Genomic DNA, 17,835 nt, shown 5'->3' with positions numbered 1-17,835 from the left:
CTATCATAGCACTGCAGGTCTGCGAGCTGCCAGATTTCTGATTTTTTATTTTTTTTCTATTTTTTTCTGTTTTTCTGATTTTATCTTGAATGTCAAATATAAGTTGGGATACAAAAAAAAAAAATGCAGAACTTGCATCAAAGTTCTGTTTGCAAAACAAAACCTGTGCTTAGTTTTCTTAGCTGGCAATGAACAGCCCCCTGGCTCTCTTGGGGAACATGAACATGGAGGATCATAATCATAACCCTGAGTTTTCAGACAAACATTTTCCTCTAGTTCCTGAGGTTCTTCTACTTGCTGTCTTTGGGAATATTACAAGTTTTTTGTCTTTGGTCATAAAGAGCTTCTCATTCTGTCTCCAGAAACAGTTGCTGCCCACAGAGCCTTTCTCTTATTACTTCTTGTTAATGGCACTAGAAGAGGCTACTCTTTCTCCAGTTAAAAGAAGGATTTTTGGCAAGGGCAGAAAAGATCCTTAAAGTCTCCCTTAACCCATGCTTCTTGTCAGCTTCTGTAGATGGGATGGAGCAAATCTTCCTTTTCTACTGGAATAGTTCCATATTAGGTCCCTGGATGAGTGTTTGCCCTTCTGGCTTCATGGAATAGCTGAGAGAAGTATAACTGACTGTAGGGTGGAGTTTATTACATACCCAAGATTTGGGATATGCCTAAATATATTTTGCCTCTTTCTGACACAAGAAGGAAATAAAAACAGAAAGCAAATGAGAAATGAGTGCACAGGGATCTCTCCAATTTCCTCAAGAAGCCATTGGGATGCAATAAACCAGGCATCACTCCTAGGAGACAACACAAGGGAATTTGAAAACGTAGATCTGAAGGACAGAGAACACCTGTGGGAGGATGTGCGAAACAGAACAGGCATGTGGTGTGTAAGTGCAGGATTCATGGGCTTTCCCACTCTGGAAAAATGTCACTCACTTAACTGCAAGTCTGAGCTGAGTGGCACAGAGAGAGGAAGAGGCTGTGTGGTTCCTGGAGAAACTGGGACCAAAAAGTTACAGGTGTGTGCTTTATTCATATGTCTTGACTTTGTTATTCTAGGAAGAGCTCACAGCTTGGCTTCTTGTGTGTGCTGCTGCTTTCTGAATAAACCCTGTTTAAATGGGAGTGTGAATAAGGTTTTGCGCTGAATTACCTGCTGCTTACCTGGCCTTTTCTCTTGCTTAAGTGGAGCCAAGCTCTTGCTTAATTTGCTTAATTTCTTAATTTGACCCTCAGATTTAACATACTGTGGGAATTAGATTCAGTAAGACGGTTATGATTCATGTTGTGATCCATGAGGGGGAAAAAAAAATGAAGGTAACCTCCTTAGGAAAGCATACACGTGGATAAAACAGTTCATGGAAAACCTGACTGATATCTCGACCACTGCTTTGATTGCCATACTATCCCGAAAGCATCCTCTCTACTAACTTAAGCATTTTGTTCTTGCAGGCTTAATCCTTCATCTGTCAGTAAGGCCAGTGGAAACAAATTGCTCCATTGGCATCAGGCTGATGGCTCTCCAGGATAACAGTTCTGTCTCCAGCTGCCAATTCACTTGCAGCTTTAGTCATTGAGACTGAATTGAAAGTCACAGCTCAGGCTTCAATTTCCATGAAACTTGTAGGAACTTTATTTCGTTGAGCCCTGCATCCTTCAGGTTTGAAACTGGTCATGAAGCTTAAAAGGTGTTGATTATGGGAATGGCAGATGGACAGAGGTCAGGATCTCATAAGCTTAATTTCCTTTAGAAATGGGCACCTGAAAACTCTCAAGGACCAATTCTAAGAAAAGCAACAGCTCTGAGTGCTCTGAAACCAAAGTAGGCATTTGGAAATGGAACAGGGTTTTGTGGTCACTATCTTATTAGTGAAATTAGATTATCCCTAGTTTTTCCAAGTAAACATCTAGGTTTGCTTAAAGAAAGATTTAGATAGTACAAGAAATAGAGTGATTATAGGAAAAAATACTTTCCTTGCACAGAAAACCAACTTTTCATGCCATCTTTGCAGTACAAGTGAAAGGTTGAAGTGGGTAAGATAGTAGTCACTAGCAAAGAGAGCAAGAGTTGAGAGGAAGAGTGGAGAAAGGCACGCTGAAAAAAACAAGCCATGGAAAGAAATTAAATCAGATTGGTGACTACACAAGAAGGCATATATTAAGGTATTACAGATTTTTATGTGCATCTGCTGAGTAAAGCTGTCGTGCGAATTTCTGAACAGCAAGAAGAATAAACAATGCTTCTGTCTAAGTGTATTTCTTACTGATTAAAGACTGATACGGAGTGTGGCTAGAATGAGTCAAACAGGATGTTTACAAGGCACTTAGATAAAAATGAATAAAATGATGAAGCAAGAAACATAGTGTCATGAATTCTAAAAACAGTCTCTTTCCTGGGTAACATTTTGCCCTCCTCAATTACTAATCCTGAAGAAGAGCTGCCACGGGCAGAATTTGCAGACAACCAGGTAAAAGGGAATGCTAAGAGGCAGATCCTTGTCCCTATGGACAGAGTAATCCTGGCACAGTATGATCTGTGGCATAGCTGCGTCAAAACCAGCAGAGGGTATGGCAGATAGGATTGGGGCTGAAACTCTGGAGTTAATTTCTTCTCAATGCTCCCTTCACAAACGAACAGAAAAAATATTGCTGGAGAAGTACTGCAGCTGGATCCCAAACACCAATCAATATCAGAGTTGTGCTTCTAATGGTGTTTTGTATTAGAGTTTATTAACTATTCTGTTATCACTGCATGAAATCTCTTCCTTCAAACTCACCAATATGGCTTGTGTATTTTTAATGAGTGTTGGCACAATTCTTCACAGAACTGTGGGAGCTGATGGAGATTTACCAGATGGATTAGCCTTCCGGGACTCCCACAACAATATGTGTGCTATTTTGATCTATTTTGATCTCAAATAGATTGGTATGTCTTTAAAATGAGCTAGCAAATTTCTGTGCTAATTAAACTAAATTGAACGATGCACAGGAATTGATGTCACTAAATCTGTGTATGAAGGCCCAGTTCTGAGAACCTTCACAACTTGACTACTCAGCCTCAGCCTCTGCCTCTAAAAATACTGCATTGCAAAGCTGCTTTCTTACCCAAAAGACATTACCTGAGCCAATGCTGGGATTGCTTTTAGTGTGTACTGGGCATTGGGCTCACAGCCTGAAATACTCTTCTCCTTGATCCATGCATCTGGGGAGCTCATGCCAGGGCAGAGAAGTTGAATTGAACAGAACATACACAGAACTTTCTAAGTTCCCAGATTTTCAGTGGTTTTAAGTGGGGAAAAAAAAAAAATAAATCTGGATTTCCATACCTTCAGGCCCACTGCTACCCTTATCATTGCTATTCATTATACCAGGAGTAAGTGGTTAAGTATGAGAAGCTATAACCTCTTCAGAATTCTTTTTTCATATAAAATCAATCTCCTATGCCAGTTATTTTTGTCAGTCATCTTTTTAATCATTTATCAGTCCTTCTTTTCAGTAAAAAGTGATCAGTAAGGCTCAAAGTTTTGTTCAGCTTTTCAGCCTCTGTTTTGTGTGGTTCTGTGGTGCTCTATGTTCTTTTAGATAAAGTTCTTTGTCAACACAGTGGATGCTGTGACTAATTTGGCTAATTCAGGAAGAAAGGATTATACTTGGATTCTGTGCTGGTGTTTTGAGTCTCAGTGAAAAATTACAATGAATGTGTAGTCTGCATTAGACAGCTGGGTGGGATGATACCTTCTGGCCTCCAAATCAATGGGATCTTTTTGTTCCTGTGTGCTTTACACTTAACTTCTGAGCCATTCTCTAACATCTTGTACATGATTCTAGATGCAGAGCACCCCATACTTCATTGCTTATGAATGGGTGTCCTGGATAAATGGGAAAGCACCTAGCGGGGCTTTCACACAGAGGTGTAGAGATGTTAATGGAACACTGCAGTATTGCCAAGGTTTTCTAATTTAGACAATTCTCATGGTAGTTAACTTTTTTGGTATAGTTTCATATTGTTTTAAAGAGTGACATTTATTATTAATGAAAAAAGAGTAACTTTATAGTCTTCCTCATTACAGAATGACGCTTGGAAAAGTAATTGGTGCAACTGAATACCATCTTCCCCTCCATTACCTATCCCAGAAAACAATGAAAAAACCCCAATATTAGGTTTAAAACACTAAGTCATCTAAGGTTTTGCATAGGGTCTGGTTTAGATTCTCTTTGCTCAGGATAAGAAACCCCAAAACTCACAAGTCTTCTGATTGCCCAGCCCAAGTGCACATAGAACCATGACTTCACTCCATCCGTGCGAGTTGTGCTCCAGCGCTCCCTCTGCCCTGCTCTTCAGGGAAAGGGAATCTCCTTGGCCATCCAGGAGCTAGTGAAGACTTCCCTGACATGCAGGGGTCCAGGACTTGGAGGTCTGCTGTCATCCAGGAACAGCCTCCAGCTCCCGTATTTAGATAGTAAAAAAAAGTTTTCCCCAAAATTCACAGCTACTAGGTACTGATGAAGTAAACACAAAAGGAGAGGACAGGAAGCTCAACCCTCAGTCCTGATCACTATGGCTGTTATTACTGGTAGAGATCACACTTGATTTCCCCCCAACTTTACATTGTTGTTTGGCTGAATTTGCTCCCTCCAGGAAAATGTGTTTCTGAACAGAAGTCAGTACACAATATAGACTCGTGGTCTCAAGAAGGTGAAGCTTCTACAAGCCACACTACCCAGGAAAGGAGGAGAAGCAGCAGCTGCTGAGAAAACTGCTGAGTGCAGGGCAGGCAGTGCCCCGCTACAAGGAGAGGGCCAGCATGAGGTTTTCAGCATGAAAACCCGGAGGTTTTCAGAGAAGGGTAAGAGGAAGTCGTGACTTTTGGAGTAGGAATCCTTCCTCAGCATGGGCTGTGAGCTGCAAAGGACTGACTGTTTCACGTGTGTCTACATGTGCAGTAATGAAAAATGCAGGTTTACATGGTCTGCCTTGTGAGATGAGCAATTTAGATACTATGTCACCACTCCTCTTATCAGAGAAGATTAGGATTCAGCAATTTCCATTACTATTTTTATCCTTTATTGTGTGCAAATACACAAGGATTTTAGCAACAGCACAGTCATGTTTAAGCTGCTTGGAAGGCCAGAGAGCAAGATACCTTATTTTCACCAGTCCATGTAATGTAATTTTTACAAGTGAACCATATTGCTCCTACAGAATCAGAGCAAGTTTTTTCTAAAGACATTTTCTTAAAGGATTGAATAGTTTCAATTGTTGGAGAAAGGTGCTTAGATGTTGGATTAGGAATTTGCAGGATCAAAGTAGCAGTTAAAATGCCAGGGAACTCATCCAAATCACAGCATAGCTGATATTCTTTAGGGAATACTGGACTGTTTTGTATACAGCACTCTTGGGCCCAAGTAACTTAAAACCTGAAGAATTGGAATGATTAAAAATATTGGGTCATATCTTTGAGGGTGTTGAGTGCCCACAACTCATGTAGGACTGAGTACTCTGACACTGTGGCCCTTTATGCCACAATGGTGATGCCAAAGACATTTAGCAAATGCCACAGGAGGCCCCTCTGCAGCACTGGCCATAGCGAAGTCACTTGGGTGCAATTGGGCACTCAGCCCATTTTCCTGGCGGCCCTCAGCATCTCTCAGGAGCAGGCTGACAGAGGAGGGGTTCTGGCAAGGAACTTCAATTATTTGAGATCTCAGTTACACAGAGAATGTAGGGGATGGATTTGGCTGTGGGCTTAGTTATTCTTTTTAACCTGTGAGAAGCTGTGGGGATTGCTGCTGGACTGGTCTCCTTGAGATCCAGAGTAGAAAAGCAGGGCATAAATTTTTTTCTGTCCCAGCTCCAGTTCCAGCACTCAGACTGAGGTTAGTGAGGTGGGGAACTCACCTACAGCTCTGCTGCGCTGGAAGGTGCATCTGCCTGACTCCTGTCCTCCCCTGGGCTCTAGATGGGGAGCAGTAAAGATAATGGAGTAGGCTTCTCCTTCCTCAACACTTAATAACTGATAGGGAAGCTGATTTTCTTTATCCAGATGCACAGCTGGAGCTGGAAAAGATGCCAGAGAACTGAAATATTTGACCCATCCCTGGAAGTGTTCAAGGCCAGACTGGCTGGAGGTCTGAGCAACCTGTTCTAGTGGCAAGTGGCAGGGGGGTTGGCATTGGGAGATCTTCAAGGGACTTTCCAACCCAAGCCATTCAATGATTATATGATTTTCCTATCTTTTGCTTGGAGTACTAAAGTTTCTGTTTAAAAACTTTTTTGAAAATTGCTTGTCTTTGGTGAAAGTTTATGAAGGGCAAAAGTGTGAAAATTAGATGGCCCATTTTATTTAAAAGACAAATTTTAATTAATTAAAAGGAGTGAGGTCTTTTTCAGTATTTTCTTTGAGAAAACTAATTATTGTTTTAACAATACAAAAAAGCCCCTGGTTCAGCCACAACAAGAAAATGTTCCCACAAGAAAATGTGAGGGTTTTTTTTTTTCCTCAATTATACTAAGAGTGTGTGAAACACATCTGCCCACGAGTCCAAAAGTGCAGCAGATTCTTTCAACAAGATGTATATGAAATAGCTTAGGTAGCTGGAATGCAAGAACCTGGCCCAGAAAACCCATTAATACCCCTCTGACTGCTGCAGACACGCCCTGGCATCGTGAGCAGCCACGACTGGCAAGGACTTGAGCCCACATATTGTCTGTACAACACATCCTGCTGCTGCTGGAGTGCTGGGAGGGCTCGCACTCCCTGCCACTAGACCTCATGTTTTCCAGCCCGGAGTGCTACGAGCACGTAAGGGGTGACCCATTCAGAGAACTGGGTGGCTGCAGGCCAGACATATAACCTTGACTACAATGCCCTTTCCGGAGACTGATTGTGGTTTTCTTATTATCTAATGAGCTTGTCATTTCCTGTGCTAGTTGTAACAGAGCTGAATATTTTCTAGGTTACCTAACGAAGCTCCTGCAGAATCACACTGCCTATGCCTGCGATGGGCAGCACCTGAGCCTGCACTGCCCTCGGCACTCAACCATCAGCGTTCAGTCAGCATTTTATGGGCAGGACCCCCACATGTGCAGTGCTTGGGAGCCTGAAACCAGGATGACAGAACCCAGGAACTGCGTTGCACCCACCTCTTTGCAGGTACCGCATGTTGAAAAGGTTCTTAAGGTACAGAATGTTTTTGTTGGTTTCCCTGCCATTTCTGTGCAAGTGCTCTCATCCTTGAATGAGACAACACTGTAGCTATGGCTGTTTACCACCAGAAGTGTTATAGCTGGAAGGGCTTGTCTGGACAGCAGGGCATTACTGTAGGCTTGTGAGAGCTTTGAAGATTGCCTTCCATTGTGATGAACCTTGCTTTGGAAACCCCATTCTTAAAGCTTCCTAAAATAGCCCACTCCTTTCTATTCAAGGGCTGGTCGTGACTCAGTTGACCAGTTTAAATCTATCACACAGGCCCTCCTTGACCCCAGGGGAGGATACAAGCACTGGACAGAGTGGGGTTAAAAATCCAATGAATAAGTTGACGTCCTGGTTGGCATTTGGCTTGTTGCATGCCTGTCTTCCCTCACTGAAAAGTCACAGCAACAGCTAAACAGCAAATCCCAAGAATTTCTGCAGATACCTGCATTTCTGTGACTACCTGATTTGTATCAGAAACATCCTACAGTTGTTTTTTGGGCCTGCTTCAGTATAGCTTAAAATTATTTATACTTCATTAATTATTACTTTCTGCTATAGAGACTTTTGTAACAAGGTCTGACTTATACTGCTGTCAAAGACTTGTTTCATCTTAGTGAAAAATACCCAGTGTTGTTCCAAATTCAGTAAATCATTGCAAAAATAAGTAGTTGGAATCTGAACATATTCTGTTGATTAAACTTGTAAGTGCTCTACAGAAGTTTTGATGGAGTTTGCAACATTTGTGTCTGTAGACCACATGTTCCTTCTTGACATCAGAGAATGTCTGTTCCCACTACTACTGAGTTGAAGGGTATTATGAAGTGGTTTGGCAGCAATATTCTCTCTCTAGAAACAGTATTAGGACAGTTTTTAAAGTGTGGCTTGCCCATGATGTACTGCAATTTTTGAGGACATTCCAGACATGACCTATGGGCCATGTGAAAGTACATCCCTCCACCAAAAACTGCAGGCAAAAAGCATCCTTAATGTTATATTACTGACTGCAGCAAAGTGGCACCAATGATTATTTTGGGCTCGTGAGTGCCTTTGTGAGGTCTCCATGAGCAGTTTTTTCCCTTGAATATAATAAACGCAACATGGGGTAACTTTTATAAACTACCATCATCTTTTGGGCACTGTGGCTGATCACAGGCATGAAATTTTGGCAAGGCCATGAATTTGTGTGAGACACAAATGCTCTGCATCTCAGGGAGTTCCAGTTCTGTTAAGGAGAAGAGACACATTTTGTAAACAGATTTCTTAGGAAAGAGCACCAGTGACCTCAACCCTCCTCCCCTTCCCTTTGGAAGTGGATCTGCAGTCTGCACAGGCAGGTGAAATGATGCCCTGTAGCTGGGTGGAAGCATCACAGGCACTTATTACAGAGACCTCCTGTCAGAGGGATCACTGCAAAGCTGGATCTGCTTAGAGACAGTAACTGCCTGGTGCTATTTTGAGTACCGTTTGCTTTTGTGGCTGTGTGCTTTTGCACAGCATCATAATAGAAAATGTGACTACTGTCTACATTAGGCAGGAGAAAATATAAACAGATGCACAGGAGATGATTCAGGTCAGGTGCAAACAGAAGGTGACTCAGTAGGGAACAGCTATCTCTATTTACTAAAGATGGAAGTCTATTTCACTGGTCCCCTCCAGAACTATCCCAGTTAGGGAGGAGTTATTTGCTTGACTTGCAACTCTGTAAAAGGAAAATTGACAGATAAAATTAAGTCTGCTGTGCTTTCCTTCTCTTTTAAACTCTTTAGAGTGCACTTAATGCTCAAAAAGTGTTGAATGCATGTCCTCTTCATCTCCCAATGGGAGCTGTAGGTTCACTGCAGTGTGCTGCCAATGTGTGTCATTGCTGCTTGGGAGGGAAGATTTCCAGTGATGACAGCAGAGATCCAGCCACTGCCAACTCTCTCAGCCGGGAAACAGGAATGCAGCTTGTGCCACCACAGTGGTAAATTTGTGATTTGGTCTCTTGATATGACTGAGACCTCTTCTGATGAGAAACAAAGTAAAAACTCCCATAGATTTTGAGGGACTACCTAAAACGATCAGAATGTTTTATTACAGTTACTCCTGTTAAGAGTGGGGTGACCTGGTGATAACACCCTCCTTTGTCACAGCCTGCTGTGATTTTAAACAACATGAATCCCGTGCACAATCACACAGACTATCCAAAAGCAGTGTCAGAAAAGCCCTCTCTTAACTGAGTTTTGGAGGTGAATAAGAATATTCTAAATACACTGCTGCATTTAAACTGGGTGTTTTTAGGTGGTTTGGCTTGTGACTGTGTTAAAAACTGGACAGACTGGCCCTGGCAATGTCTTCATATTTTCTGCAGCTACAGTTCCAAGAGCACAGCTGGAGTGGGAGCACCAGTATGAGCAGTATGAGCACTCAGTCCTTTTGCCAGACTGGGAGAGAGTCCACACGACCCTTTGTGTATAACACTGCTGACCTGTTGGCTGTCTTCCTCTGTTGCCACTTCCAGAGAAGCTGCACAGTAAGAACCAGGATATATTGCTGGGCCAATAAATTTGGAAGAGATATGGCCTTAGAACAGCATTAAAAAACACCCCACAAAACAAGACAAGGAGGCTGAGGATAGACTTGCACACCTGTGCTATCCAATCAAACCAATTCTGAAATTTGCCCATGGCAAGTCAAGTAAATATCTAATAATGTGTGCAACTGCAAGCGAGAAGGAAGTGTCCCTTGAGCAGAAGGTCCTACACATGGCTTAAAGTGCAGGCTGTGCTTGTCATTAGGCAGAACTCTTTCAAGTGAAGATTATTTAACAGAGCATGTTCAGGTACATGTAAGCAGTTCAAGAAGTGGTTAAAAATACACCTTTTTGGTTGCCATGTTTTCCCTCGACATTGCACTTCCATAAATGTGCTCAGGAGTGTACAAGTGCCTCAAGCATCTCAGTAAGACAGCTGGGGGCTTAGTGTGTTCCCACATGCTCTGGGCTCTGCACCATCGAGGCTGTGGTGGCACTCAGGGGAATTTGGCCAACCTCCCCAGGGGCAGAGGGAAAGTGACAAATAACAGCAAGTTGGTAACATTCTAATTCGCTGTGAGCATGGCTGTGGTGAATGTGTTCCCATAAAGTTGGCCATGACTCCAAGTCCAGTAGAGCCTAGATGCAATGATACAGACGTTTCTTGCATGTTTATAGCCAAAAAGTTATGATTTCTCTCCTGTGTAGAACAAAGTACAACTAAGTGTTTTCATTGCTGTGTAGCTTCATACCTTGTTGTCAAGACTATCCTTTTTGCCCATTGTTCTAGAAAGTACTGGATGAATGCCAAAACCTGAGATCCTGCCAACTCCTTGTCAATAGTCGGGTTTTTGGGCCTGATCTGTGTCCAGGGACCACTAAATTCCTCCTTGTCTCCTTTAAATGCAAACCTAGTAAGTAATCTTTATCAGGCAAATGTGTTTTTCTGTGTGTTTTGTTGCTTGTTTTCATTAAAATGCCACTGCACAAAGCTTTGCAAAAATCCATGTGAAGTTTTGGGGCTCTTGGATTGATAACAAATTGTTCTTTTTGACTTTACCTTAGCTCTCTGCTGTGTCTGCAGCTTCAGGGTGCTTGCTGCCAGTTTAATGACCACTGTACTTTGGCAGGGGCAGATGTCAGATATCAGACTAGAAAGGAAAAATCTTATGTCAATTCTTTTTAGTGAGATAGCAATGATAATGTCATGTTAGAAAGAGCTGAACAGGAAAACCAGATGCTTGGGCTAAGGATCCAAATGAAGAAGGCATCCTAGGAAGGAATATGCAGAAATACTTAAGGAACTGGGCCCAAAGCTTTCAAAGATTCAAAAATACCTCCTGGTATATACCTCCTATTTATGAAATAATGGCCAGAAGATACACATGCTGACTTGGTTAGAGGCTTTTACTGTAGAATCACCTGTGCTTTGTGCAGGTATTTGATGCTGATATGTGAAGGGACAAATCTTGCCTCAAAGAAAATCCACTTCGTGAGCATGAGAAAGGGGAAGAACGATGAAGACAATCCTCATGAGGTTTCCTTTATTGGTGGTTTTTAATTGTTCTCCTTGTTGCTATGGTATATGAGAACAAGCTCCAGTAGCCTGGGGGCTCAGCTCTTTTGACAATGAATTCCCAGTGTGGCTGAAATGGGTCCCAAAGAAAACAGCTGAATGATGATTTATGGGTAGGTTCACCAGCCAACGTAGAAATACCAACCCACAAGCAAAGGAGAAAGCACTAAGGGAGTTTTTTTGATCAGAGCACTAAGACAGACATCAGTGATAGAACAGGAGTAGGTGGCAAGCAAACTGAAGAGCCAGCTCATACAGGAAAGAGGAAATCAGAGCCGAGAGATGGAATGGAGTAGACAGATGTTACCTTTGGTAAAGCACTGACTCAAGAACTCCCAGGGAGATAAGCTGGGCCAATCATCAGAGGGAAAAAAATGCTTGAAATTTAAAATTTTAATTACCTGTTTTATTATAACAATAGTTTAATTCTTTTTGCATATTGCAGTTAGTCCATTATTAATAGCAGATGGATTTGAATATCATAGCAGTGTCTGTGTCATTAGAAATTTCTTTTCGCTAATCAAAAGCGAATTGGGATCCTGTTAATTACTTTCAGAAGCTGCTTAATATTTTTTCCCATGGGAGATGAGCTTCTTTTAGTATATAGTATTTCCTGTGATCTGAATTTTGAAAAAGCTGGTCAAAAGCATATTCAACAGCAACTGCCACCTTCAGAATTCAGGAGTAGTCTGATTCCAGTGCAAATGACATGATTTCTTGTGGCAGGAAATTTATGTTTGTAGGTAAGATACCAATATTGTTAGTCTTGGCAGTGGAAAACATCCTAACTCAGGAAATCACTTCAGGATAACTTTGTGTTTTATTTGTGTTATATTTTGCAGTCTCCTTGCCTTCAAGCAGGCACTTAAGCAGTTGCCTAAGTCCCTTTCTTTTTCATCTATTTAGAATTATTGTTGCTGTATCTTTGCAGAGGTTTATGTTGGGCTCTTCTCCTTGTCTGATACCACATTGGGTTATATATACTTCCAAAGCCTCTCCAGCACAGCCAGGCAGACTCAGCTGTATGCTGTCAGTCCTTGGGCACAGACCCCAGCTTTTTGGCCTATTTGTGTGTGCACAGCATGGCAGGTGCTTCTGCACAAGTCACAACCTGCAGTAGGTCAAGTACCTTTCAAAATGTTTTCAAAATATTTTTCAAAATCACTCTTTTTTACACTTAAGCTTGTGGCTTGTTGATGAGCTTGAATGGAAGAAACTGGACTGTTACCAAGAACATTAGCCCATTGCTTTATCTGTTCTGTTTTGGATGAAACAGTAATGATTTAATTCATGAGTAGATAGGAGGTTTTACTCTTTCCAGTTCCCGAAGAACCAGCATCCACCCTCCACTCACAGGGACACCACTCGCTAACAATAAGGTTTCCCTTTTTTTCTGCTCAGCTCAGGATTCTCCTTTTCCCATTTTCACATTTTTGAGGACAAAAAAAATTGGAGGAGAATAAACTCTTCTCCCTGGCCTTACCTGCCATAAAAAGGTTTGGCACCACAGCTCAACCAGGAACACTTAAGAAGGTAATATGCCACGAACAGAGTGGCTGCTTATTCCAGGAAGAGCCTTGTTGGCCAGGTGGCACATTTAAAGGGATTCCCTAGGAGGGATAAGCCATGAAGATGAGCTCAGTGCCTTCCCCACCTCTGCTGAGGGTGCTGCCAGGGTTCCTTGTGCCAGCTGAGCAAGGGAGGGGGCAGATTTTTCTCAGGCTGATAATTCACATGACTTTGCCAGCCAAAGTTTCAAATGAGCCTTTGCTGGATAGTGCCATCCAGGGAAACCCACTGACCTTGGTGGAGCAGTGCAAATACAGCTGAGAGCACTGTCTGGCTTGGGATGGGGACCCTGTCCTGGCCTCTTGTCCTCCCATTATCCATGCCTCGCCCAGGTGCTGTCACTGAGCAGTGCCAGCCCTGCCCGTGATTGATGAGTGTGCAGAGGCAGCTGAGGCACACACAGAATGCAACCGTGTCCTGAGGAGAGACAAAAGGGAAGGATGAAGCTTCTCTTGCTGAGAGGGAGTGGAAAGAAAGTCAGGAAAGCAGGGAAGCTGCTCCACTGGGAAAGAAGATTGGCAAAATTAGGATTTTCTCTTCTGTTCAAAATGGAATCACAGGCTCCAGAAAGTCACTTGGGCACAATTCATTTGGAAGAAACACTCTGCTCTTGACGTTGTGTCTGTCTGTACAGGTGCCACGTGTCACTTACAACAGCACTTGCAGGAAAGCTGGTTTCTGTCCTGCTGCTATTTGCTATTAACAGTCCAGCTATTTAAATTGCCTCACTATCATATTGCTGTTTGCTTCTACTTTAGCTGAATACAAAACCAAATCAGCATGTGAAAACCAGGAACTGAAGCTCCACTGTCAGGAATCCAAGTTCCTTATCATCTACTCGGCCACCTACGGCAGATGGGCACACGAGGAGAGCGTCTGTTCAACAAAGGCGGAGCACACACCCCCCTTTGGTATGTTTGGGACCTTCTATAGGCAAGAGCACAGGGAAGAGCACAGATTGGGAGAAATTTCAGGTGCAAGAGCAATGGTGTTTTGAAAGCATCAGTGATGGAAATGTGAGAGATTATTTCTGAAACTCAAACAAACTGCCCAGTATGAGGGAGGAACATAGACTAAGAAATGCAGCAAAGTAATAAACTTTAATATAGTTAATTAGTTTTTAGTATGATTATCATCAAAAACTAGTTCCCTTGCCTGTCTTGAGTTTAGGTGACATATACTAAATATCAGCTGTTTGCCTCTCTTCTTCCTCCAGCTTCTGACAATGACCAGACGACCCGAGTGTCATGATACTGTGTCTTACTGCTCCTTCTCTGATACCCGTTTCTGCCAGATATTCCCTGCCTTAGCTGCAGACTGTACAGAGAGGAGAGTCTGCAGGGCCATTGTTTTAGATGTTGTTGTATAACCATACCCCAAGGCTGTGGTGGCACTCTAGAAAGTTAAATGTACCTGGACTTCTCTTTGGCACCAAGTCAGGAATGTCCTACGTATGTAGTACTAAACTGAATGATATGTTCAGTGGTGACACTAAAGGCATGAAGGGAACTTTTCATGCCTTGAGAAGGCCAGCACAAGATGACTGTGCTCTTCAATCCCCCTGGTACTACACAGGGAAGGGCTTGCATGACTGATGGCAGCCCTGTGCAAAGGCTTAACATTGCTCCTTAAGAAACACGCTTTATGTGTCATCTATGAGAAGCATCTCTGAACATCAAGAAGAGATCAATAATTAATCTTAAGAGTCCTTTGTCCGCAAGCCAATGTTTCTATTTAGTTACATAGATATTATTAAAAATTTATTGGCTGAAAATTGCAATCTGTTCTTAGACAAGAATCTAGTATTTCCAGGTCTGTGTTTCATACCAGCTCTCTTGGGCTGTCACAGAGGCTTAGCTGTGCCTGTCTGTTCCACGGAGAAAACATTTTAGCAGGTCTCTGTCAGGCCCCCACACCCCTTATAACAGTGGCATAAGCAGGTGACACAAGGCAGGGCAAAGATGTCTCAGCTGATCAACTTACGTCTTGCACTTCACTGACCTCTCAAATCACTCCTTCGCCTCTGTCAGCACTCACAGTTCACACATCAGAATTCTGCAAACCATTCCTAATGGATAAAGTTTCCCAGGATAAAGAGAAAGACTTTGCAACAGCAACAAGCTCTGCTGTGGCCCCTGTGTACAAGCACCTGTGCAGCAACGCCCTGGCTGGCACTGGTTTTGTGTTCTGTAGAGCAGCCCAAGGCACTAGTAACAGGAGAGAGCATAAAACCTGAGACAAACACAAAGTAGATCTACAGAAGGTAGATCCTTGTATAGATTTCCTACTACTTAATGGAAATGCTTGGCCGCTTCCTGTGTGGTACTAGTGACTTTCTGCAGGCGGTGGAATTTCCAAAAGCCCCTGTGTGGCATAGGAGTTCACATTCAGTTATCACAAAAGACCTGGCACTTAGGAGTCAGATCCAATTGACTCCAGACCTCTCTCTCAAGCATGAATCTTATTTGTGTGGTTATTTAAGCACCTACAGATGTAAGTGGGTGCATGATTAGATTTCTGCAATGACTGCGTACCTTTCTCTGAGGGAAAACAATGGTAATTTGAATGTAATGACTTGAGACAGCTCTTCCTTCCTGAATCAGACCCATGTACTTATTTATGTTTGCACCAAAAGCTGAATTGGCTCCAACATACATCCATTATTGTTTCTGCTCACATTGGTGCAACTCAGCCGATGGGCAGCGCTCAAGCCATTCCAGTTCTTTTACTGCATAACAGAGAAACTGTGATTTTTTTAGCACTATGCAGAAGAGAAGTCACCCAAAGGTCCTAATGGCAAGCCCAGAAAGTCTCTGGTGATCTCAAAAACTTTGTATCTCTCCATACCTGACATGGTCCTGCCAGGTGTACTGGGTATTGAACTGGATACTCACCAAGATCTTGGCTACCTGATGTATTATAGCAGTGACAAACAGCAGCTTTGGGTTGGGACAGATGGGTTCTCAAAGCATTGCTTTTCTGTGAGCCAACTGTCAAATCAGCTGACAGATTTTGCTTTGCTTCAAAGGGAACCCAGGAAAACATAACATTTCTTTGGCATAAAGGCTCTTCTCCATAGAGGAATAAATTATATCAATCCATCTCTGCTGTGGGAGATATCTGTGTGGCCTGGAACACTTCTAGGATCCTGAGCATCACCTCCACATTTAGCATGAGTATCTACTCATGCAACTGGTTTTCTGAGACAGTTCAATGGTAAAAGCCACCTTCTGCAGCTTTTGCATTGCAGTCCAAATGCCTGGCACTGTTAAGATTGTACAGAATTTCCAGCAAGCAACTTCCCTCTTTTACTAAGACTATCAAAGAAAGACTGTCTGAGTGTCCTTCTGTAGCAGATGGTTCTGCCTAGAGGAATCCATTGTGCCCAGCACCAAAGCAGGAAACCATAGCAGTTTTGTTCCAGTGTGAATTACTGCCTTTTCTGACCCATTATCTCTTTCATATTTGTACTAATATATGCATGAGGAAACAGAAAATTTATTGGTCAGAAGAAGTTAAAAGAATTGTGCCAGAACAGGTTACCATAGAGAGCAACAGGAAGATTCAGGTCAACAAACACCTCTCAAATAATAAATTACTCTTCTTAATACATGAAAATACTTGAAAGAAGGCTTGGTAGTCTCTTAGTAGGGTTGCCTCTAGGTTAAATTTGCAAGCTTAGAACACTGAAATATCTTTCCCAAAAATTCCTCTGGATGCACATTGGCTAGTCAGATGTGTGTTCCCTCAAGCACCAATTAGCAGCAGAGCCCTGAATTACACCCCTGCCATGGTTCTCATTGCTGGAATGTGGGGTTCTTTCCAGTACAGCCCTCTCTTTTACCTGGTCCCACTTTTGGAGTGTTGAGAGGGGAGGTGGAGAATTCACAAACATTCATCACATCTTGAACTATGCAATGACATACCCTGGGGTTGGACTTTGTCCTAGTCTGATCTTCCCAGTGGAATTCAGATAAGAGGAAGGGATGAGAAAGTCAAGCAAGGGGGATTTTCAAAAACCTATAGGTTCTTTCCAGTCCAACTAGGGGTCACAATTTTTTTAATGTAACAGGATTCTGTGATGCTGTGATTATTTTTGTCTGCTTGTTGGATATTGTAGGCAATTCAAAGGGTCTTACACCTCTTATTCACTGACTGATTGAAGAGCTTTTCGTGTCTGCCTCTTACTAACAGATGTACTCATTGCCTGGTGTAAGCCTGTCTCCTGGGAAGGTCTCTTGAGAACAGAAGTAACAGCAGTGAAGGCAAAAACATTTTTAGGCAGCTCTAGAAATGTTTGCCACTGTCTTGGCACTTTGGGCGTGTGAGACAGGAGTCATGAATTTTGTGGATACAAAAGTAAGGATAAAATAGTTCAATTTTGCTTCCATCACAAAACCCCTAAAGTCAGTTCTCTATGTGCAGACATCAGATATGAAAAGGTACTTGCCTGTGTCAGCCCAAGCAAACTGGGAAGCTTAATAGGTGCTTTGGGCCCCAAGACGTGCCAGTAGGAGCCATGGCACCCCTTTGCCCCTTGAAGGTTGTCAAGACAAAACTCCCTTAAAAGAAGAGGTTTTCAGAGCAGTGGCAGGCTTAGGAGTGATTGAAGGGAGGAAGAGACCAGCCACCATTTTTAGAGTCCAAATAACTTTCTTCTGAGATGAACAGGGAAGATCAGATTTGGCTGGTGGAAGTTGCTTGGAGAACATTAAAACACAGATCACTTCAACCAGTAATGTTTTATTTACCAGCAGTTCAGGGGTTTCTTGGGTATATTTTTTCATGGCTCACATTTGTGAAAGGTCTGGAAAAGTACACTTGGCCCTTAAGTCTAAAAGGAGCCAAGGAACTCCTGCCTGTTCACATGCAGGAGCAGCGAGTCTGGTTCCTGCTCTCAGGAAATGGAGAACCACATTTGTCTCTTGCCCTTGGTGTTTGGTGGGATGGATCCCCCTCTCTGCACATGCATGTGCAAG

The 17,835-nt window shown here is 42.7% G+C and overlaps 1 protein-coding gene across 7 annotated transcripts in view; it reads left to right on the top strand.

The window, feature by feature from the left end:
• The window catches only part of EVA1C (eva-1 homolog C), a 41,628-nt gene that overhangs the window by 15,035 nt on the left and 8,758 nt on the right, over positions 1-17,835 (top strand). For 3 of the 7 annotated variants that reach the window (XM_058825955.1, XM_058826008.1, XM_058825964.1), the window contains 4 exons: positions 6,961-7,157; positions 9,550-9,711; positions 10,502-10,625; positions 13,615-13,767. In XM_058825955.1, the coding sequence (XP_058681938.1) occupies positions 6,961-7,157; positions 9,550-9,711; positions 10,502-10,625; positions 13,615-13,767 (636 nt within the window). Of the gene's footprint in view, positions 1-6,960; positions 7,185-9,549; positions 9,712-10,501; positions 10,626-13,614; positions 13,768-17,835 lie in introns of all 7 variants that reach the window. The other 4 variants (XM_058825981.1, XM_058826000.1, XM_058825972.1 and 1 more) reach the window with 2 other exon arrangements.

The sequence above is a fragment of the Poecile atricapillus genome, chromosome 1, assembly GCF_030490865.1.
Source record: "Poecile atricapillus isolate bPoeAtr1 chromosome 1, bPoeAtr1.hap1, whole genome shotgun sequence".
Classification (NCBI taxonomy): Eukaryota; Metazoa; Chordata; class Aves; order Passeriformes; family Paridae; genus Poecile; species Poecile atricapillus.
This window is presented reverse-complemented; position numbering and strand designations above follow the sequence as displayed.